A 23827-nucleotide genomic window follows, 5' to 3' on the forward strand; every position below is an offset into this window, starting at 1 on the left:
ATCACTAAGCAGAGGGATAGCCCCAAACGGAAGGATTACACGGGGAGATGCACACACCGAATCAGGGAGTAGCATCCTATCTTTAAGAGGTGATCATAGTACTGGGCAACCGTCAATACTAATGTATACACCAGTGATCTAACATAGGTATAACTACTCAACCAAGACATCCCACAATTCGATTTCCTGCCACAAATACATTAAAGGCGAAAATATGGAAGATACGCAAGATAAAGAAAAGGGCCCATCCTAACACCCCCCCCCCCCCCCTTCCACAACCAGAGAATCAAAATCGCATATCCTACATTCTTAAAGAAGCCACGATCTTAGCCAGCAGAACATAACATTCGGGTATAAACATTGCAAGCAGAATAACAACCCCATATACTCAGGTTCAGTCAGACGATAATATAAATAAATGTATTACCCATTCAAGAGCACACTCTGAGTAAACATGACACAACGTTAAGAAGCGAGCATCATATCCCATATATCAGTCCCATATGTTCAATGTCAATCGGACAATCATGTACATATGTTTGTTGTCCATAAGATGGTGCACCATACAAATACTATAAAGAACAAATAGACAACAAATTAACAGGGGTTAAGTCTGGAATGCCTAAATACACAACATAGCTGGTAGCAGACAATAATTAACAAAATTAAATATAGGCGGAAATTTAATTTGAGGGAGGAGCCGAAGAGTCGGAAGACACAAGATCTGTGTCTGATGTAATGAAAAAAGCTAATTAACATACAAAGAACTATCCATTCAAGTTTCTTTTGAAGCCAGAGCCTCCCTGTAGTGTACTTGTAATTAAAACAGGATATCTGTTGTGGGAAGAAGTTAGAAACACTGAGATTTGTAGATTCAGGAGGAAGGGAAGCTAAAATCTAATACCTTTTTTAGACGTAACCCTTGTTCCCTTCAGAGGAAACTAGACATCTGCAACTAGACACTTGGGCACCAATGGAAAGTTATGAATATTTGGGTTTGTATGCCCATCTGATATTGATGGGATGTACCTTTTCAATTTCAGGATTAATGGGGGAAGAATATGCATATTTTTTCATAACAGTGATACATGCCAATCAGCCCCAAATTAATAGTGGCCAGATAGCTGACCACAGCCATACCACATTTCCGATCTATGAAAAGGTAAAATCACGAAAAAAATATGATGTTGATATCGAATGCCAGTAATCTTCAGGAGTGAAGATATCATGAATGTCGGGAATCTCACAATTTTCTGAAACTGAAGCCATATTCCATGACCAGCCCTATTATGAGACATCAAAAGGAGGTGTGTGGATGCAACTTAGGTGCTGATAAAAGAATAGCCAAATTATGATTTGTGTTCAATAGCAGGGAAATGCATCACCATGTAAGATTGATCCACGTTTTCACTAGGAGCGCTTCCCCCAAAAATGTGTGCCACTGCATTGAGGTCAGGTTTTGATATTTTCTTTTATCTTTTTATTTTATGTAATTGTATATGCTCTATTGTTTTGTCTCATTTGCAAAATCTTTTGAATATTTTTATAAACACGGCCTATCTTTCTGGAATAAATATAAAATTTAATAGTTCTTTTCCTTTTTTTTCTGTAAACCGCACACCTGAAATCCAAACAATATCGGAAACCAATGTCCAATCAGCCTGTATAAACGATTGGTGGTAGCAGCTTATAATTGTTTTGGGTTACTGTGGAGCTGGCAGTGACTGTACCGAGGTGTATATGGATCGCCCCCACGTAAGGGCAATGGGATACTCGGTACCGGGTCCTTCTGTTCCCTCAGAGGGGATGTCACGGTGGCCCGACCCGGACTGTGGCCCTATGAGGGGCGCCCAATAAACGGCAGAGTTCGTAGATAACGGTAGTGTTCGTGACGCCACCTGTGGTATTCGGTCAGGGTGACCGACGCTGCTTAGGGGTCCATTGGGGTGATGTTATGGCAGCTAGATGGTATACCTTCCCACAGGTGAAGTATTTCCCCAGGGCTTCCCAGAAGTGGTGATGGTGGATGGTGCAAGGCGCAGTGAATAACGAGGACACAATGGGTGCAGTCTCTTTACCTTTACTGAAGGCTTCAGCATCCACAGTCCAGAGTGCCGGATGACAGGGTAGGCAGAGTTCGGCCGGTCTCATGGCAATTCCAGAGTCCCCTTATCCAGGTGGAAATCAGTAGCCTTCCCCTTGTGCACAGTAATGTAGTAGGTCCCTACTTGCATTAGCTACCATAAGGTCCTCACTCTTGTTACTTCTCTCTCTGTCCCCCAGATGGATCGGACATAACCCGTATGACGGTGGTGGCCTGAGGCTATTTTATAGGGACCCTAGCGTCGCCCCTCCTCCACAATTGCCACCTTGTCTGCTTAGGTTCTTAGGTCGGGCAGCCAACTTGGAATCGACTGCCCTGCCGGTCTCTGAAGTAAAGCGTAGAGTCTATTACTCCCTCGGTGTTCCGGCCTCCGGGTCTGCGCTCAGAGGGAGGCAGCCTGCTTCTAGCTGGTCCCCCGCTGTTGTTTCACTCCTGTTGCTATGACTTCTGTGCTCACTCACTACGGCCCACTTCCTTTCTTGTCCTTTCTTAGGAGACTGCTGCATGCGTTGCAGGTGCAGCTCCGTGTCCTTCTTTCCTTCCTCCTCAGACTACAGTCTGAATCTGACCAGGGATCACCCCAGCCAGCTCGACCTGGAGACCTTTCCTCATCGGTCCCCAGCCAGGAGCTCTCCTCTCCTCCACTGAACTCACCTCCCTAACTTCCTAACCAACCCCCAGTTTTACACAAATGTGAGGAGTGGCCTAATAGATAGAACCTTTTGATGTGGATCCGCAGCGTTTTTGGACTCGCAGAATTGCATCAAATCCGCAGTGTAGTGCACAAGCAATGTTAGTCAATGTGAAATTGACATTTGGTGTGCACATGCTGCGTAAAGAATTATTTTTGCAGATCTACAGCGTTTCTGCACCCATTGACTTCCATTGTGTCAGGCCAATCTGCAGCAAATCCGCAGGTTTAAAAAAGATCTGCAGATTTGCTGCGGATTGGGAGGGGGAAGAATGTGTGGGCGGATACTGTGTGTGTGGGCGGATACTGTGTGTGTGGGCGGATACTGTGTGTGTGGGCGGAGACTGTGTGTGGGCGGAGACTGTGCGGAGAAGATGTGCTGTGTTTGTGTGTTTCTGTGGGTGGGTGTGTGTGTGTGTGTGTGTGTATGCAGGCATCGTCTGATGGGACTACTAATGATAATCTTTATTTTTATATAGCGCTAACATATTCCGCAGCGCTTTACAGTTTGCACATTATCATCGCTGTCCCCAATGGAGCTCACAATCTAAATTCCCTATCAGTATGTCTTTGGAATGTGGGAGGAAACCTGAGAACCCGGAGGAAACCCACGCAGACACGGAGAGAACATACAGACTGCTTGCAGATGTCATCCAAGGTGGGATTTGAGCCCAGGACTCCAGTGCTGCCGTGCTAACCACTGAGCCACCGTGCTGCCCTGACTACTAGTCCCATTCAGCTATGCCTGCTACAGTGACAGGGAGTCGGATGATGGGACAGTAGTAGTCCCATCATCCGGCTACTGTGCTCAAGTGTAAAAACAAAAAACACATAGACATACAGTACATACATATACACATACAGTATATGCAACATACTCACCATACAGCTAATCTCCGAAGCTCTTGATCACCTGTAAAAAAAAAAATAAAAAAATAATAAACCAACAGTATACTCCCTGATCCAATGTAATCCATTTAATGAGTGTCCCATGACGATCTCCCGTGAAGAGCTGTCACATCGGCAGATGCGACCACTCTCCAGGGGCTCCAATGATACAATGAAGGCATCCTTCTGCACTGTATCCCTCCGCTGCTGTGAGTATAGTTCATATTGTCACTTGCAGCACCGCTGCGTGGGAAAATTCTCACACAGCAGTGCCGTAAAGTGAGAAGCCATTGAATCCTCAGTGATAACACTGCAGGAGCCATTGTCTCCGGTCCGTGTGTCACTGGAGGCCCTGTAGAGAGGTCTCATCTCCTGATGTGACAGCTCTATAGGGGAGATCATCGTGGGACAGTCCTTATTAAAAGGACTGCTTCGGACCAGGGAGTTTTTGTGTTTTATTTATTTTTTTTTTTTCAGGAGATCGAAGGCGTCGCATGGATTGGCAGAAAAATAACTGTGTGGTGTTTTATTTCATTAAAATACTTTATTCTGCATGTTTGTGTTGATTTAACATTTATTTAATATTTATTTATGTAATCAAAAAGTCTGAAAGAAAGCTGAACGGCACGAAGAACCAGGCTGATACTCACTAATAACGCAGGTACAGCTGAGTCGACGAGCTCACCAACGGAGAATCCACGGAAATTGGCATGCTTGCTTGAAAAAACATATATGGCAGTCGAAATGAGAAAGAAAGTAGCAGCGCCACACAAATCTTTCCGATAAAAAACCTTTGTCCTTCATTTAAACAACGTGCTATGGACAAGGTAACAGCGGGCAGGACAAATTGCAGATCAAGCTGGTGCAGTCAATGGACTACGGCCGTTTCGCGTATTCCACGCTTCAACGGCTCCAGATTCTGTTACCTTGTCCATAGCACGTTGTTTAAATGAAGGACAAAGGTTTTTTATCGGAAAGATTTGTGTGGCGCTGCTTATTTTGACTGTTATTTATTTATGTGTTTATTATTTCCGTCATCTCCGGTCCTCCCAAGACCTCCTTCTCTCCTCCACGCTTATTTGCTACTCACCCAATCGCCAATTAATTTTTTTAATAAATTAAACAGGTATTGCATTTTGCTGTGACAAAGACCGTATGGTCGAAACGTGTAGCTTTCTTCACTTGTGATATGGCATTGTCCCAGGAGGGTGTCTTCTACTATTATAGATGATGGATTAAAGTTTTACATTTTATCAAGAAGCTGGAACATTTTTCTCTTTTACTTGAATTGCATTTTCGGCCGGGGTCACACTTGTGAGAAACTCGCACTAGTCTCACGGATCAATACCCGGCACTGCCGCCGGCACTCGGGACCGGAGCGTTCAGCTGCATAGAAATACGCGGCAGTGTCGGGTATTGATGCGAGAGACCCGTGCGAGTTTCTCACAAGTGTGACCCCGGCCTAACGCACATTCTGTGTGTGTGTGTCTTCATTTAACTCTTTATGTACCATTTTATCATGTTTATTACTAAACATCGGGCTTGGTATTTTATATCTATTTATAGATCTATCCATCTATCAGATGTATCTATAGATAATAGATAGATAATAGATAGATAGATCTATGATCTATCTATAGATACATCGATCTATCTATTATCTGTCATCTATGTATTATCTATAGATACATCGATCTATCTATTATCTGTTATCTATGTATTATCTGTCGATTATCTATAACTTTCCGTGGGTATAAACATTATTCTTCAATGGAGTATGAAAATGAAGCGGTTGGACAAGAAATGAAATCACAATTTTTTTTTTGTTCAATAATAGATCTTTATTTAGCTGTCAAAAACGCAGACAAATCTGCATCAAATCCGCACAGATTTGTACCTGTGTTTTCTGCCAAGAGATGCAGAATCTGCACAGAAAATTCCACAGGAAAATCTGCAATGTGTGCACATACCTTAAGCTATTTTCTGCACAAAATCCACATCTCCTGGCAGAAAACGCAGGTGCGGATTTGATGCGTTTTTTATGCGGATTTTGTGCGTTTTTGTTGCTGATTTTGTGCGGATTATCTGTGTTTTTTACCCCTATGGATTTCTATAATGGAAGGGGTCAGAAACGCTGCAGTTCCGCACAAATGAAGAAGCTTGCTACTTCTTTTGATCCGCAGCCGATTTCATGCGGATTTTTCCGCACCATTAGCACAGCCTTTTTTTTTTTCTATTGATTTACATTGTACTGTAAATCACTTTGCGGAACTGCAGCGTTTCTGCGCGGAAAAATCCACTGTGGATCCGCACTAAATCCGCATCGTGTGCACACAACCTAATGCTTTTGCTTTAATTTTTTTTTTTTTAACTTCTGGCCATTAGAATGTGGATCTTTTGTGCCCTTCATTGCATTTATTTTATTGCTATCATGTGTGTTCCCCTCTCCAGCCACCTGCTGTAATAGTTTAGACAATGTATATATGTTGGATCGTTACGTTCTGCCTCAATTAGCCTATGACTAAGGGTCTGTATACACCTGAACCTCGTCGCCTTTTAATGCTTTAATTACGTTTGAATGAAGAATCCATTTTATCCCTGGATGGTTGTGCTGGAATCTTTACCCATTTTTTCTTGTATCTTCCTGTGATCACCAGTGGAATCGGCCCCTCAGGAGGAACGTTCTCGGCGTGGTGAGCTCCGTTGTCCCTCCGCCTGCATCTCACTATGTGTATGGGTATTAGGGTCTGTGCACACGTTCAGGATTGCATCAGGATTTGTAGCCAAAACCAGGAGTGGGTGATAAATGCAAGAGTGGAGCAGATGTTTCTATTATACTTTTCCTCTAATTGTTCCACTCCTGGTTTTGGCTTACAAATCCTGATGCAATCCTGAACGTGGACACATACCCTAAGGGTTCCTTCTCTCTGCGTAAAATACGTCCGAGTCTCGCAGGTTAGAACCCGGCTCTGCCACCGGCACTCCAGAGCGGAGCGTGCGGCTCCATGTATTGCTGTGCGGCCGCACGCTCCGCTGTGGAGTGCCGGTGGCAGAGTCGGGTTCTTACCTGCGAGACGTATTTTACACAAGTGAGAAGGAACCTTTATACTGTGTATATTGGGTATTATACTGTGTATATTGGGTATCACGCTGTGTATATTGGGTATTATACTGTGTATATTGGGCATTACGCTGTGTATATTGGGTATCACGCTGTGTATATTGGGTATTATACTGTGTATATTGGGTATTATACTGTGTATATTGGGTATTATACTGTGTATATAGGGTATTACACAGTGTATATAGGGTATTACGCTGTGTATATTGGGTATTACGCTGTGTATATTGGGTATCACGCTGTGTATATTGGGTATTATACTGTGTATATTGGGTATCACGCTGTGTATATTGGGTATTATACTGTGTATATTGGGCATTACGCTGTGTATATTGGGTATTATACTGTGTATATTGGGTATCACGCTGTGTATATTGGGTATTATACTGTGTATATTCGGTATTACGCTGTGTATATAGGGTATTACGCTGTGTATATAGGGTATTATACTGTGTATATTGGGTATTACGCTGTGTATATTGGGTATTATACTGTGTATATTGGGTATCACGCTGTGTATATTGGGTATTATACTGTGTATATTGGGTATTATACTGTGTATATTGGGCATTACGCTGTGTATATTGGGTATTATGCTGTGTATATAGGGTATTACGCTGTGTATATAGGGTATTACGCTGTGTATATAGGGTATTATGCTGTGTATATAGGGTATTACGCTGTGTATATTGGGTATTACGCTGTGTATATTGGGTATCACGCTGTGTATATTCGGTATTACGCTGTGTATATTGGGTATCACGCTGTGTATATTCGGTATTACGCTGTGTATATTGGGTATTACGCTGTGTGTATTGGGTATTATGCTGTGTATATAGGGTATTACGCTGTGTATATAGGGTATTACGCTGTGTATATAGGGTATTACGCTGTGTATATTGGGTATTACGCTGTGTATATTGGGTATCACGCTGTGTATATTCGGTATTACGCTGTGTATATTGGGTATCACGCTGTGTATATTCGGTATTACGCTGTGTATATTGGGTATTACGCTGTGTGTATTGGGTATTACGCTGTGTATATTGGGTATTACGTTGTGTATATTGGGTATCACGATGTGTATATTGGGTATCACGCTGTGTATATTGGTATCACGCTGTGTATATTGGGTATTACGCTGTGTATATTGGGTATTACGCTGTGTATATTGGGTATTACGCTGTGTATATTGGGTATTACGCTGTGTATATAGGGTATTATGCTGTGTATATTCGGTATTACGCTGTGTATATTGGGTATCACGCTGTGTATATTGGGTATTATGCTGTGTATATTGGGTATTATACTGTGTATATTGGGTATCGCGCTGTGTATATTGGGTATCACGCTGTGTATATTCGGTATTACGCTGTGTATATTGGGTATCACGCTGTGTATATTCGGTATTACGCTGTGTATATTGGGTATTACGCTGTGTGTATTGGGTATTACGCTGTGTATATTGGGTATTACGTTGTGTATATTGGGTATCACGCTGTGTATATTGGTATCACGCTGTGTATATTGGGTATTACGCTGTGTATATTGGGTATTACGCTGTGTATATTGGGTATTACGCTGTGTATATAGGGTATTATGCTGTGTATATTCGGTATTACGCTGTGTATATTGGGTATCACGCTGTGTATATTGGGTATTATACTGTGTATATTGGGTATTACGCTGTGTATATTGGGTATTATGCTGTGTATATTGGGTATCACGCTGTGTATATTGGGTATCACGCTGTGTATATTCGGTATTACGCTGTGTATATTGGGTATCACGCTGTGTATATTCGGTATTACGCTGTGTATATTGGGTATTACGCTGTGTGTATTGGGTATTACGCTGTGTATATTGGGTATTACGTTGTGTATATTGGGTATCACGCTGTGTATATTGGGTATCACGCTGTGTATATTGGTATCACGCTGTGTATATTGGGTATTACGCTGTGTATATTGGGTATTACGCTGTGTATATTGGGTATTACGCTGTGTATATAGGGTATTATGCTGTGTATATTCGGTATTACGCTGTGTATATTGGGTATCACGCTGTGTATATTGGGTATTATACTGTGTATATTGGGTATTACGCTGTGTATATTGGGTATTATACTGTGTATATTGGGTATCGCGCTGTGTATATTGGGTATTACGCTGTGTATATTGGGTATTATACTGTGTATATTGGGTATTATACTGTGTATATTGGGTATTATGCTGTGTATATTGGGTATTACGCTGTGTATATTGGGTATCACGCTGTGTATATTCGGTATTACGCTGTGTATATTGGGTATTAAGCTGTGTATATTGGGTATCACGCTGTGTATATTCGGTATTACGCTGTGTATATTGGGTATTACGCTGTGTATATTGGGTATCACGCTGTGTATATTGGGTATCACGCTGTGTATATTGGGTATCACGCTGTGTATATTGGGTATTACGCTGTGTATATTGGGTATTACGCTGTGTATATTGGGTATTAAGCTGTGTATAATGGGTATAACGCTGTGTATATTGGGTATCACGCTGTGTATATTGGGTATTAAGCTGTGTATAATGGGTATTACGCTGTGTATATTGGGTATTACGCTGTGTATATTGGGTATTAAGCTGTGCATATTGGGTATTACGTTGTGTATATTGGGTATCACGATGTGTATATTGGGTATCACGCTGTGTATATTGGTATCACGCTGTGTATATTGGGTATTACGCTGTGAATATTGGGTATTACGCTGTGTATATTGGGTATTACGCTGTGTATATAGGGTATTATGCTGTGTATATTCGGTATTACGCTGTGTATATTGGGTATCACGCTGTGTATATTGGGTATTATACTGTGTATATTGGGTATTACGCTGTGTATATTGGGTATTACGCTGTGTATATTGGGTATTATACTGTGTATATTGGGTATTATACTGTGTATATTGGGTATTATACTGTGTATATTGGGTATTACGCTGTGTATATAGGGTATTATGCTGTGTATATTGGGTATTACGCTGTGTATATTGGGTATTATACTGTGTATATTGGGTATCGCGCTGTGTATATTGAGTATTACGCTGTGTATATTGGGTATTATACTGTGTATATTGGGTATTATGCTGTGTATATTGGGTATTACGCTGTGTATATTGGGTATCACGCTGTGTATATTCGGTATTACGCTGTGTATATTGGGTATTAAGCTGTGTATATTGGGTATCACGCTGTGTATATTCGGTATTACGCTGTGTATATTGGGTATTACGCTGTGTATATTGGGTATCACGCTGTGTATATTGGGTATCACGCTGTGTATATTGGGTATCACGCTGTGTATATTGGGTATTACGCTGTGTATATTGGGTATTACGCTGTGTATATTGGGTATTAAGCTGTGTATATTGGGTATCACGCTGTGTATATTGGGTATCACGCTGTGTATATTGGGTATCACGCTGTGTATATTAGGTATTACGCTGTGTATATTGGGTATTACGCTGTGTATATTCGGTATTACGCTGTGTATATTGGGTATTAAGCTGTGTATATTGGGTATCACGCTGTGTATATTGGGCATCACGCTGTGTATATTGGGTATTATACTGTGTATATTGGGTATTATACTGTGTATATTGGGTATTATACTGTGTATATTGGGTATTACGCTGTGTATATTGGGTATTACGCTGTGTATATTGGGTATTATACTGTGTATATTGGGTATTACGCTGTGTATATTGGGTATTACGCTGTGTATATTGGGTATTATACTGTGTATATTGGGTATTATGATGTGTATATTGGGTATCACGCTGTGTATATTGGGTATTACGCTGTGTATATTGGGCATCACGCTGTGTATATTCGGTATTACGCTGTGTATATTGGGTATTACGCTGTGTATATTGGGCATCACGCTGTGTATATTCGGTATTACGCTGTGTATATTGGGTATCACGCTGTGTATATTGGGCATCACGCTGTGTATATTGGGTATTATACTGTGTATATTGGGTATTATACTGTGTATATTGGGTATTACGCTGTGTATATTGGGTATTATACTGTGTATATTGGGTATTATACTGTGTGTATATTGGGTATTACGCTGTGTATATTGGGTATTATACTGTGTATATTGGGTATCACGCTGTGTATATTGGGCATCACGCTGTGTATATTGGGTATTATACTGTGTATATTGGGTATTACGCTGTGTATATTGGGTATTATACTGTGTGTATATTGGGTATTACGCTGTGTATATTGGGTATTATACTGTGTATATTGGGTATCACGCTGTGTATATTGGGCATCACGCTGTGTATATTGGGTATTATACTGTGTATATTGGGTATTACGCTGTGTATATTGGGTATTATACTGTGTATATTGGGTATTATACTGTGTATATTGGGTATTACGCTGTGTATATTGGGTATTATACTGTGTATATTGGGTATTATACTGTGTATATTGGGTATCACGCTGTGTATATTCGGTATTACGCTGTGTATATTCGGTATTACGCTGTGTATATTGGGTATCACGCTGTGTATATTGGGTATTACGCTGTGTATATTGGGCATCACGCTTTGTATATTCGGTATTACGCTGTGTATATTGGGTATTACGCTGTGTATATTGGGTATTACGCTGTGTATATTGGGCATCACGCTGTGTATATTGGGTATTATTCTATGTGTATATTGGGTATTATTCTATGTGTATATTGGGTATTATTCTATGTGTAGAGTCGTGTCACCAGGTTCACACATACACATTGCTCACTGACCAGTACATCAGGGCTTCTATAGAAATCCTTGCAATATTCAGATGTGAACTACAAAAGGGCCATTCACTCCATTGAAGCCACTGGATTCTTTCCGGATATTGTCTGGCCTGGTCTTGGCCGTATTCCTCTTTTTCAGACATGCACAAAAATCATGGCCGACAGTTTTAATTAGTGTCCTGTCCCGGCTGAATGATCACAAGCACGAAAAGGACAGAAATCAATGGGAAATTGATGGACATGGAGGAGCTGTGGGCTTGTCATAGCCATGTGCAAAGAATTCTCCTCCTGAGATGTCCGTACCTGGGAATTCACGTCTTGGGATCCACGGCGAGGATTAAGTGATTTACTACCTGTGTTTACATTTTTCCCACCTGGATATATACTGATAAATCAAATGATGAAGTGCGCACTGCGCTCAGCGTGCAGATCATTGCTGTGAAGACGCGAATGTGGGATTAATGGCTGCAGCGAGAGGCAGAGAAGAGTCTACACTGAATGAAAACCAAGAGGAAACGGGAGAAATAGAGAGACGACACTGCGAAGACCGGAGAAGATACACAGCGCGTTCCCCACCGTCCATACACACTGCAGCCTTCACATCTAGCACAAGAGCCTGTGCCCAGGACCAGAAAACTACCAGCCTACAGTCATGGCCAAAAGTATTGACACCCCTGCAGTTCTGTCAGATAATACTCAGTTTCTTCCTGAAATTGATTGCAAACACAAATTCTTTGGTATTATTATCGTCATTTAATTTGTCTTAAATAAAAAAACAAAACAAAAAGAATTGTCCTAAAGCCAAATTGGATATAATTCCACACCAAACATAAAAATGGGGTGGACAAAAGTATTTGCACTGTTCGAAAATCATGTGATGCTTCTCTAATTAGTGTAATTTACAGCACCTGTAACTTATCTGTGGCACCTAACAGGTGTTGGCAATAACTAAATCACACTTGCAGCCAGTTGACATGGATTAAAGTTGACTCAACCTCTGTCCTGTGTCCTTGTGTGACCACATTGAGCAGGGAGAAAAGAAAGAAGACCAAAGAACTGTCTGAGGACTTGAGAAACCAAATTGTGAGGAAGCACGAGTAATCTCAAGGCTACAAATCCATCTCCAAAGACCTGAATGTTCCTGTGTCTACCGTGCGCAGTGTCATCAAGAAGTGTAAAGCCCATGGCACTGTGGATAACCTCCCTAGATGTGGACGGAAAAGAAAAATTGACAAGAGATTTCAACGCAAGATTGTGCGGATGTTGGATAAAGAACCTCGACTAACATCCAAACAAGTTCAAGCTGCCCTGCAGTCCGAGGGTACAACAGTGTCAACCCGTACTATCCGTCAGCGTCTGAATGAAAAGGGACTGTATGGTAGGAGACCCAGGAAGACCCCACTTCTTACCCCGAGACATAAAAAAGCCAGGCTGGAGTTTGCCAAAACTTACCAGAAAAAGCCTAAAACGTTTTGGAAGAATGTTCTCTGGTCAGATGAGACAAAAGTAGAGCTTTTTGGGCAAAGGCATCAGCATAGAGTTTACAGGAGAAAAAGAGGCATTCAAAGAAAAGAACACAGTCCCTACAGTCAAACATGGCGGAGGTTCCCTGATGTTTTGGGGTTGCTATGCTGCCTCTGGCACTGGACTGCTTGACCGTGTGCATGGCATTATGAAGTCTGAAGACTACCAACAAATTTTGCAGCATAATGTAGGGCCCAGTGTGAGAAAGTTGGGTCTCTCTCAGAGGTCATGGGTCTTCCAGCAGGACAATGACCCAAAACACACTTCAAAAAGCTCTAGAAAATGGTTTGAGAGAAAGCACTGGAGACTTCTAAGGTGGCCAGCAATGAGTCCAAACCTGAATCCCATAGAACACCTGTGGAGAGATCTAAAAATGGCAGTTTGGAGAAGGCAGCCTTCAAATATCAGGGACCTGGAGCAGTTTGCCAAAGAAGAATGGTCTAAAATTCCAGCAGAGCATTGTAAGAAACTCATTGATGGTTACCGGAAGCGGTTGGTCGCAGTTATTTTGGCTAAAGGTTGTGCAACCAAGTATTAGGCTGAGGGTGCCAATACTTTTGTCTGGCCCATTTTTGGAGTTTTGTGTGAAATGATCAATGTTTTGCTTTTTGCTTCATTCTCTTGTGTTTTTTCATTTAAGACAAATTAAATGAAGATAATGGCAAATAATTTGTGTTTGCAATCATTTTCAGGAAGAAACTGAGTATTATCTGACAGAATTGCAGGGGTGTCAATACTTTTGGCCATGACTGTAGATCATACAATGGTCCCGTATCTCCCAGCCTATACCATGCAACGGTCACGTATCAATTCAGCCTGGACCAAACAACAATCATGTGTCTCCCAGCCTAGACCATACAACAATCACGTATCTCCTGACCTAGGCTCGCTCACGTATCTCCCAACCTAGCCCTATACAATATGTCACTGAAAGTGCAGTTACCTTTAGCCTAGAGAGGATGTCATGAATCACAGGGGGATATTTTTATCATCCCCCACCACTGACACCAATATGTCATGAATCACAGGGGGGATATTTTTATCATCCCCACCGCTGACACCAATATGTCATGAACTGGGGTTGTTTGGTTGGCTCCGGTTCTTTTCTGAAGGGGATTTATTTATATCCCACTTCCCAGTTCCGGTTTGGAACTTGCAACTCTCTGGCGCCCCCTTACCCGCAGGTCAGTCAGGGAACTGCACATATGATAATTAGTCGCCAGAAAGGCTGCCTGCTATGTATTGGCTGTGGGGTACACACTGCAGTGAGGGTGATATAATTATTCCCAGCCGCAGCTGAGCAATACACTATAAAACCCCGTTCCGTCACTGCCAGCGTTACCCACCAGCGCAGGACACTTCATCTGCCACCAGCGCTCCTATTCCTGAATTAATACTGGGTCAGGAGCCTACCCAATTAGTAGTGTAATTTACTTCAGAGGTCGTGACAGTACGTTATAGAGCAAGGACAAACAAAGCAAGTAATTTTATATATTTTACTCCAAAAGGTAGGCAGTGTTTACAAATGTATAAAAAGATATAACAGGAGACAAGTATCGTATGTACAGGCAATTACAAAAATAACAGGGATTAAAGATGAAAATAAACTTACAGTTGCTTATGTCATTTCATAGCAAACCATGCGGTGCGGGGGAGGGGCGATACATCCAGATGCATCACAGAGCGTCTCTCAGCTAGCATCCTGGACAAAAGACTAGTGAAAATGAGGTCTCACTATCTTATACTTGTGCCCAAAATCAAGGCACTCCCCCTGTGCTGGCCTCACTAGGTGGCTGAATACTCCCCTTTCTTGAACGTATGAAAAACCATCTCTACACCTATCTCGGCATATGAACCTCACAGAAGAAAGACAAAATTGTCATTATGCTCACCACAACATGGGGGTTCATTTAAGTATAAACACGAAGTGGATATATGACCTGCTTACGGAGAAATCCATTCCTTGCATTTCATTGGGTTTTGATCCTAGCGATTTCAGTGAGTTATAGATCTCTCGGTGGACATCTGGAATATGTAACTTTTATATCTCTATCCCTGATCGGTGTCATTATACGTAACTTTTCAAGAACAAAGAAGTAACATAGTAACATAGTAACATAGTTAGTAAGGCCGAAAAAAGACATTTGTCCATCCAGTTCAGCCTATATTCCATCATAATAAATACCCAGATCTACGTCCTTCTACAGAACCTAATAATTGTATGATACAATATTGTTCTGCTCCAGGAAGACATCCAGGCCTCTCTTGAACCCCTCGACTGAGTCTCATGCGGTTTGAAAGTTGCTGTACCAGTTATAGCTGGAATCAGGGAGGAGGGGGCATGAGGGGTTTAGAATTACACAGAGCTGACAGGCAGAGTGAAGAGGGAGGTCAGAAAGCCCACAGCGTGTGTCTGGCATAGGGCTTTGCTTTTGTATCAGCAAATTCAGTGGAACGTTCCGGAAGTGCAATTGGGACAACAAGACATTCTTCCTATTTCCTGACAGAGGGAAAAACTGTGTACATTGATCCCGTAAGGGATACTGAGATCAAATACAATGTGCTAAATACATTGTTACTGAAAATGCATTTGGTTACCTGTAGTAAGTTTACCTCCTCAGGTAACTATACCATATATACAGTTGGTACAGAAAGTATTCAGACCCCTTTACATTTTTCACTCATTGTTTCATTGCAGATATTTGGTAAATTCAAAAAAGTTCATATTTATTATTATTATTATTTATTGTAATAGCGCCATTTATTCCATGGCGCTTTACATGTGAGGAGGGATATACATAATGAAAACAAGTACAATAATCTTAAACAATACAAGTCATAACTGGTACAGGAGGAGGGAGGACCCTGCCCGCGAGGGCTCACAATCTACAAGGGATGGGTGAGGATACAGTACGTGAGGATAGAGCTGGTCATGCAGCGGTTTGGTCATTTTTCTCATTAATGTACACTCTGCACCCCATCTTGACTGAAAAAAACCCCCAGAAATGCAGAAATTTTTGCAAATATATAAAAAAATAAAATCTGAAATATCACGTCTTAAGTATTCAGACCCTTTGCTCAGACACTTGGAACTCCCTCCAGGGCCGTGGGGTACTCTGTACCAGGTCCGGTCTTAAAGGGGTTGTGACTGTGGCTGCGACCCGGTCCATGGCCCTGGGTGCCCAATTAAAGGGAAAGGTCTTTAAAGGGATTTGTAATGTCTATTGTTCGTGACTAGTGATGAGCGAATATACTCGTTACTCAAGATTTCTCGAGCACATTCGGGGGTCCTCCGAGTATTTTTTAGTGCTCGGAGATTTCGTTTTTCTTGCAGCAGCTGAATGATTTACATCTGTTAGCCAGCATAAGTACATGTGGGGATTCCCTAGCAACCAGGCAACCACCACATGTACTTCTGCTGGCTAACAGATGTAAATCATTCAGCTGTGGCAAGAAAAACTAAATCTCCAAGCACTAAAAAATACTCTGAGGACCCCCAAGCATGCTCGAGAAATCTCGAGTAACGAGCATATTCGCTCATCACTATTCGTGACACCACCTGTGGTATTCGGTCAGTAAGGACCGACGCTGCTTAAAGGGGTCCTCGGGGGGGGGTGTTGTTGCAGCAAGATGGTAACGCTTCCCATAGGTGAAGCAGAATCCCCAGGACTCCAAAGGTGTGTGGCAAAGATGGTGTATGCCGCCGAATAAGTGAAGGACACAGAGTCTTCAGTCTTTTACCTGGTTTACTGATGGTAGCAGTCCAGGGTACCAGGTGTAGGGTAGCTGTAATCCGGCCGGCTTGGAGGCACTAAGGGATCCCACTTCAGGTGAGGTCCGTAAGCCTTTCCTACTTGCGCCAGATGGCGAGGTCCCTGCAGCTTAAAGCTTGCTGACAGGGTCCCATCTCTCCTGTCCTAAGACAGAGGTCTGTACGATAGGCAGTTTGAGCCTGTTTATAGGATCTCTTAGATGACCCGGCTCTTAAGGTCACTGCTTCACCTCAGACTTGTTACAGGCAAATGACATATAGTACTATGCCCTCTGGTTCTGTCTCGTGTCCTGGAGAACAACAAGACCTCGGGCTCCCGCTACCCGGCTTCTGCGCTCTGGCTCTGAGGGTGTCCTTCCGCTGTTCCCCTCCTGAGCCCTTTCCTCCACTGTGCTTCTTCCCTCTAAGCTCCTTCACAATTCAACTCCTCATTATCTCTCCTTCCAGAGGCTGCAGCTCCAACGTGGCTGCTGGGCCTCTACGTCTGCTCCAGACATCCTTCTCCTCTCCGCACTCCTCTACAACTGGCTGACTCCTCCTCCAGACCAGGAAACATAAAGTCCAAGGAAGCTCCCCTGAATCTGGGTCCTGAACTCCCCCTCCTGGCCTAGATTCAGATGGGTTGAATGTAAGTGCCTTACCTGATAGAAAGAATCCCCCTTGCCTCCAAGCATAACATCACCCTCCCAGAAGGGAAGGCAACATCACTGCAGCAACCGGCTACCTGGGGTGCTGCACACTCATATTTAAGTTACAAGCTGTCCATTTTCTTGTGATCCTCCTTGAGATGGTTCTACTTTTTCATTGGAGGCCAGCTGTGTTTAAATAAACTGATAAGACTTGATTTTGAAAGGCACACACCTGTCTATATAAGACCTCACAGCTCACAGTGCATGTCTGACCATATGAGAATCATGAGGTCAAAGGAACTGGCCAAGGAGCTCAGAGACAGGATTGTGGAAAGGCACAGATCTGGCCAAGGTTACAAAAGAATTTCTACAGTACTCAAGGTTCCTGAGAGCACAGTGGCCTCCATAATCCTTAAATGGAAGAAGTTTGGGACCACCAGAGGTCTTCCTAGACCTGGCCGTGCTGCCAAACTGAGCAATCGTGGGAGAAGAGCCTTGGTGAGAGAGGTAAAGAAGAACCCCAAGACCACTGTGGCTGAGCTCCAGGGATGCAGTAGGGAGATGGGAGAAAGTCCCACAAAGTCAACTATCACTGCAGCCCTCCACCAGTCGGGCCTTTATGGCAGAGTGACCCGACGGAAGTCTCTCCTCAGTGCAAGACATATGAAAGCCCGCATAGAGGTTGCTAAAAAAACACATGAAGGACTCCCAGATTATAAGAAATAAGATTCTCTGGTCTTATGAGACGACGATAGACCTTTTTGATGATAATTTTAAGCAGTATCTGTGGAGAAAACAAAGTACTGCTCATTACCTGCCCAATACAATCTCATCAGTGAAACATGGTGGTGGCAGCATCATGATATTGTCCATATATGTTATGCTCCAGGAATACATCCAGGCCTCTCTTGAACCCCTTAACTGAGTTAGCCATCACTACCTCCTCAGGCAAGGAATTCCAGATTCTCCCTGCCCTAACGATAAAGAGTACTCTTTTATGTTGGTGGAAAAAACTTCTCTCCTCCAGATGCAGAGAATGACCGCTTGTGACCGTCACCTTCCTTGGTCCTTCATCTGGTTGGTGAACTGGGGTGCACAGCTGCTCCCCTCTTCCCTAGGAGGGGAAAGGGAACAGACGGAAGGCAGATACAGAAGATAAGGCAAGGTTGGTGGCCTCGGCACCTTCACCTTCAGAAGTAACCTGGGAAATAGGGCGAGCTGGAGTGCTTCATAGTGTTAGGAACAGGATAGGAGCCTATGCTCAAGGGTCTCCTGCAACCGAGTCATGACAACAATATTCTGTTGAAAATGAACTAATGCTACAGGTAGAATGAACGGACATCTGGAAAATAACAGTTAACCCTGCTAATGAGCAATAAGATGATGTGGCCCCAGCGACCAGCGAGCTGATTCCCAAGAACATGACAACATCTTCCGGGGGAAATCTCTCCAGAAATAATGTTTGCTGATTTTGATGCAACAACAAGAATAACAGAAGAAAAACTGCTGCCTGAAGCACAAAATGGGAGAGGAACATCTTGACAATGTAACGACTCTACCAGCTCCAAGTGAAGTGTGCGGCTATAACTGCCGCTTATCATGCATAATTATTTGTCAGAGCCTCCATATTATTAGATAGAAATGCAGATGACTGCAAGTCGTCATACAAATGAGGACACAGCACATTAAAAATGTAAATTAAGAATTAAATAGCAAAACAGTGGAGGAAAGCCAAATGCATGTTGTTTAAGCAGTCGCGCCTTCCAGATGATTTTCCGGGGAGTGTGAGCTTTAGTACACGGGTGTGGATTGTGCAGAACAATATTCATGAGCTCTGCTCCGGGCGGCATTGACTCCGCTCCTGCTCATGGGTGGGAGGCCGTGTGCTACTTTTATACAATTCTTTACCTCTCTCACCAAGGCTCTTCTCCCACGATTGCTCAGTTTGGCTGGACGGCCAGGTCTAGGAAGACTTCTGGTGGTCCCAATCTTCTTCCATTTACGGATTATGGAGGCCACTGTGTGAAATTGGTATACAAATATCACTGGCGCTCGCCACTAGTGCCCACTGGGTAAGTGGGAATAAATAGTAAAATCCCCCAGCTTCTGGTGTCCCCAGAAAATGTGCCACTTCTGTAAAACCAAATAAAATTTCTAATAACTGATACTGCGCTTGGGTGATTAAGATACCACTAACTCTGGCCGCAGGAACACGACCGGAAAACCATGCATGTATGCAGCAATTAGATGTAAAATAGCACGCTAGGAGTAGTAGTATAACCAATTGCTGACTGATACGTAGGCGGTCAAACTGCTAATTCCTTGCGGTGTATGCCGTGCCTCCAGGTATGGATATTCACCGGCAAAATAGACATACACAGATATAATGCCCACAATTGCTGGAGGTGTCGCACTTGCGTGCTGGGATATAATTAGCAGTGAAAACTCTTACCGTATTAAAGTGTAGCCGGTAAGATGGCGTGTGCTGCGCTGAGTTCCCACAAGGCTGCTCCTGAAGGGCGCCGGGGGTACAAAGCAGCGTCTCACCGGTATCGGTAGCAGGTATGGAGGCGAAGTAATCCTGCAGGTGGTAGCGGTCAGGTGAGCGCACGTGTGCTGGCCGTGACCAGTGTGGGGTATCGCTACTCAGTGTAGAGCCAGGGAACGTCCCGGCTGGAGGCGTCCCTGGTTACACTGAAGAAAAATGGCCGACGCTGACAGGCAGCGTGTGACATCACAGGCCTACGGAGCCTTGCTAAGGCAAAACAGCTAACTGACGCGTTTCGAAGGGATGCGCCCTTCATCAGGGTTGAAGCCCTGTGTGCGAGCTCCTCTTTTATATATACCTCCGCTGCACATGTACGCCTCCCTCCCCGACCTCTCAATCCCGCCCCAGCTGCCTTGATCCGTGTGAGCCTAAATAGCAGCCGCAGTATCCCACTCCCCTATAGTGTCAGGATTATTATTATATTATTATTATATTGCTCAGAACCCTACATAACACCCATGTACATGGACCATGTTCAGAAATTATATATGAACAATTAAAAATACATTTACCAAAAAAACTTGTATGACTAGCTAACTATATTATTAAAAATACTTAAACCCACAAATGTAATGTTCTGAGAACACCCAACACATACTGACTGTGTGTCACATAATGCACCATTAAAATATATGCATTTGAAATATATATGCCATATACATACAGATATAAATATAATATAAAAACTATGTACAAGGCTATACCTACGTGTAAATGCATATAGACTACGTGACACTAAAATGGCAAATATTATATGAACTGTCACACAGACTATAAAAAACTGACCTGAGTCACTTATTTGAAAACACATAGTTAAAACCAGATATACAAATAAAAATATTAATTTGACACGAACCACCACATACCCCAATTAGAAGGCATGTAGCCCGAGTTCATGGTTCAGGCCTTTGGGGTAAGGCAATCTAGCCTGAATATCCGTTCCGATTCAATTTTAGACATCTGCTTCAGGAACTTGCCCCCCTTGGATTTTGCCGGACCTTTTGAATGCTGCAAAATTGCACATCTTTAATACTCCTATTATGTTTCTCTATAATGTGACGAGACAGGGGTGACCCAGGAACCCTTTCTGAAGATTTCTCAGATGCTCCTTTATTCGTACCGTTAATTTCCTCTTCGTTCTACCAACATACAGGTCCTTCTCAAAAAATTAGCATATAGTGTTAAATTTCATTATTTACCATAATGTAATGATTACAATTAAACTTTCATATATTATAGATTCATTATCCACCAACTGAAATTTGTCAGGTCTTTTATTGTTTTAATACTGATGATTTTGGCATACAACTCCTGATAACCCAAAAAACCTGTCTCAATAAATTAGCATATCAAGAAAAGGTTCTCTACACGACCTATTACCCTAATCTTCTGAATCAACTAATTAACTCTAAACACATGCAAAAGATACCTGAGGCTTTTATAAACTCCCTGCCTGGTTCATTACTCAAAACCCCCATCATGGGTAAGACTAGCGACCTGACAGATGTCAAGAAGGCCATCATTGACACCCTCAAGCAAGAGGGTAAGACCCAGAAAGAAATTTCTCAACAAATAGGCTGTTCCCAGAGTGCTGTATCAAGGCACCTCAATGGTAAGTCTGTTGGAAGGAAACAATGTGGCAGAAAACGCTGTACAACGAGAAGAGGAGACCGGACCCTGAGGAAGATTGTGGAGAAGGACCGATTCCAGACCTTGGGGAACCTGAGGAAGCAGTGGACTGAGTCTGGTGTGGAAACATCCAGAGCCACCGTGCACAGGCGTGTGCAGGAAATGGGCTACAGGTGCCGCATTCCCCAGGTAAAGCCACTTTTGAACCATAAACAGCGGCAGAGGCGCCTGACCTGGGCTACAGAGAACCAGCACTGGACTGTTGCTAAGTGGTCCCAAGTACTTTTTTCTGATGAAAGCAAATTTTGCATGTCATTCGGAAATCAAGGTGCCAGAGTCTGGAGGAAGACTGGGGAGAAGGAAATGCCAAAATGCCTGAAGTCCAGTGTCAAGTACCCACAGTCAGTGATGGTGTGGGGTGCCATGTCAGCTGCTGGTGTTGGTCCACTGTGTTTCATCAAGGGCAGGGTCAATGCAGCTAGCTATCAGGAGATTTTGGAGCACTTCATGCTTCCATCGGCTGAAATGCTTTATGGAGATGAAGATTTCATTTTTCAGCACGACCTGGCACCTGCTCACAGTGCCAAAACCACTGGTAAATGGTTTACTGACCATGGTATTACTGTGCTCAATTGGCCTGCCAACTCTCCTGACCTGAACCCCATAGAGAATCTGTGGGATATTGTGAAGAGAAAGTTGAGAGACGCAAGACCCAACACTCTGGATGAGCTTAAGGCCGCTATTGAAGCATCCTGGGCCTCCATAACATCTCAGCAGTGTCACAGGCTGATTGCCTCCATGCCACGCCGCATTGAAGCAGTCATTTCTGCCAAAGGATTCCCCACCAAGTATTGAGTGCATAACTGAACATTATTATTTGATGGTTTTTTTGTTTGTTATTAAAAAACACTTTTATTTGATTGGATGGGTGAAATATGCTAATTTATTGAGACAGGTTTTTTGGGTTATCAGGAGTTGTATGCCAAAATCATCAGTATTAAAACAATAAAAGACCTGACAAATTTCAGTTGGTGGATAATGAATCTATAATATATGAAAGTTTAATTGTAATCATTACATTATGGTAAATAATGAAATGTAACACTATATGCTAATTTTTTGAGAAGGACCTGTACAGTTTTTCACATGGACATTGGATCAAATAAATTATTCCCGTTGAGAAACATGTAACCCTATCCCAAATCTTAAATATCTCAGTATATATCGGTATGAAACCCGTGTTGGGATTGGGGTGCTGGCTCCGCAATCAATTCTGCTGGTTGCAGGCCAGTGTGCAGCGGAAGTATATATAAAAGAGGAGCTCGCACACAGGGCTTCAACCCTGATGAAGGGCGCATCCCTTCGAAACGCGTCAGTTAGCTGTTTTGCCTTAGCAAGGCTCCGTAGGCCTGTGATGTCACACGCTGCCTGTCAGCGTCGGCCATTTTTCTTCAGTGTAACCAGGGACGCCTCCAGCCGGGACGTTCCCTGGCTCTACACTGAGTAGCGATACCCCACACTGGTCGCGGCCAGCACACGTGCGCTCACCTGACCGCTACCACCTGCAGGATTACTTCGCCTCCATACCTGCTACCGATACCGGTGAGACGCTGCTTGGTACCCCCGGCGCCCTTCAGGAGCCGCATTGTGGGAACTCAGCGCAGCACACGCCATCTTACCGGCTACACTTTAATACGGTAAGAGTTTTCACTGCTAATTATATCCCAGCACGCAAGTGCGACACCTCCAGCAATTGTGGGCATTATATCTGTGTATGTCTATTTTGCCGGTGAATATCCATACCTGGAGGCACGGCATACACCGCAAGGAATTAGCAGTTTGACCGCCTACGTATCAGTCAGCAATTGGTTATACTACTACTCCTAGCGTGCTATTTTACATCTAATTGCTGCATACATGCATGGTTTTCTGGCCGTGTTCCTGCAGCCAGAGTTAGTGGTATCTTAACCTTCGTCCGGCTGAAGAGGTACAATTGTAACTATTCCGTTTTAAAATTGCAATAACTTTTTTTTTCGAAAAGTCGTAGAGGGCTGAAATTTCGTGACATCTCTGCAGTTTTGGTCCAGAATATATTGGCAAAATTTCAATAAAATA

The 23827-nt window shown here is 43.0% G+C and overlaps 1 protein-coding gene across 2 annotated transcripts in view; it reads right to left on the reverse strand.

Moving 5' to 3' along the window:
* The window catches only part of GPR39 (G protein-coupled receptor 39), a 104217-nt gene that overhangs the window by 27809 nt on the left and 52581 nt on the right, over positions 1-23827 (reverse strand). Inside the window, exon 2 of one of the 2 annotated variants that reach the window (XM_069732546.1) lies at positions 3678-3708. The exons of the other annotated variant lie outside the window; for it this stretch is intronic. Coding sequence (XP_069588647.1) covers positions 3678-3708 — 31 coding nt within the window. The remainder of the gene's footprint in view (positions 1-3677; positions 3709-23827) is intronic. 2 annotated transcript variants of the gene reach the window in all.

Source organism: Ranitomeya imitator, chromosome 7, assembly GCF_032444005.1.
Source record: "Ranitomeya imitator isolate aRanImi1 chromosome 7, aRanImi1.pri, whole genome shotgun sequence".
NCBI classification, from domain to species: domain Eukaryota; kingdom Metazoa; phylum Chordata; class Amphibia; order Anura; family Dendrobatidae; genus Ranitomeya; species Ranitomeya imitator.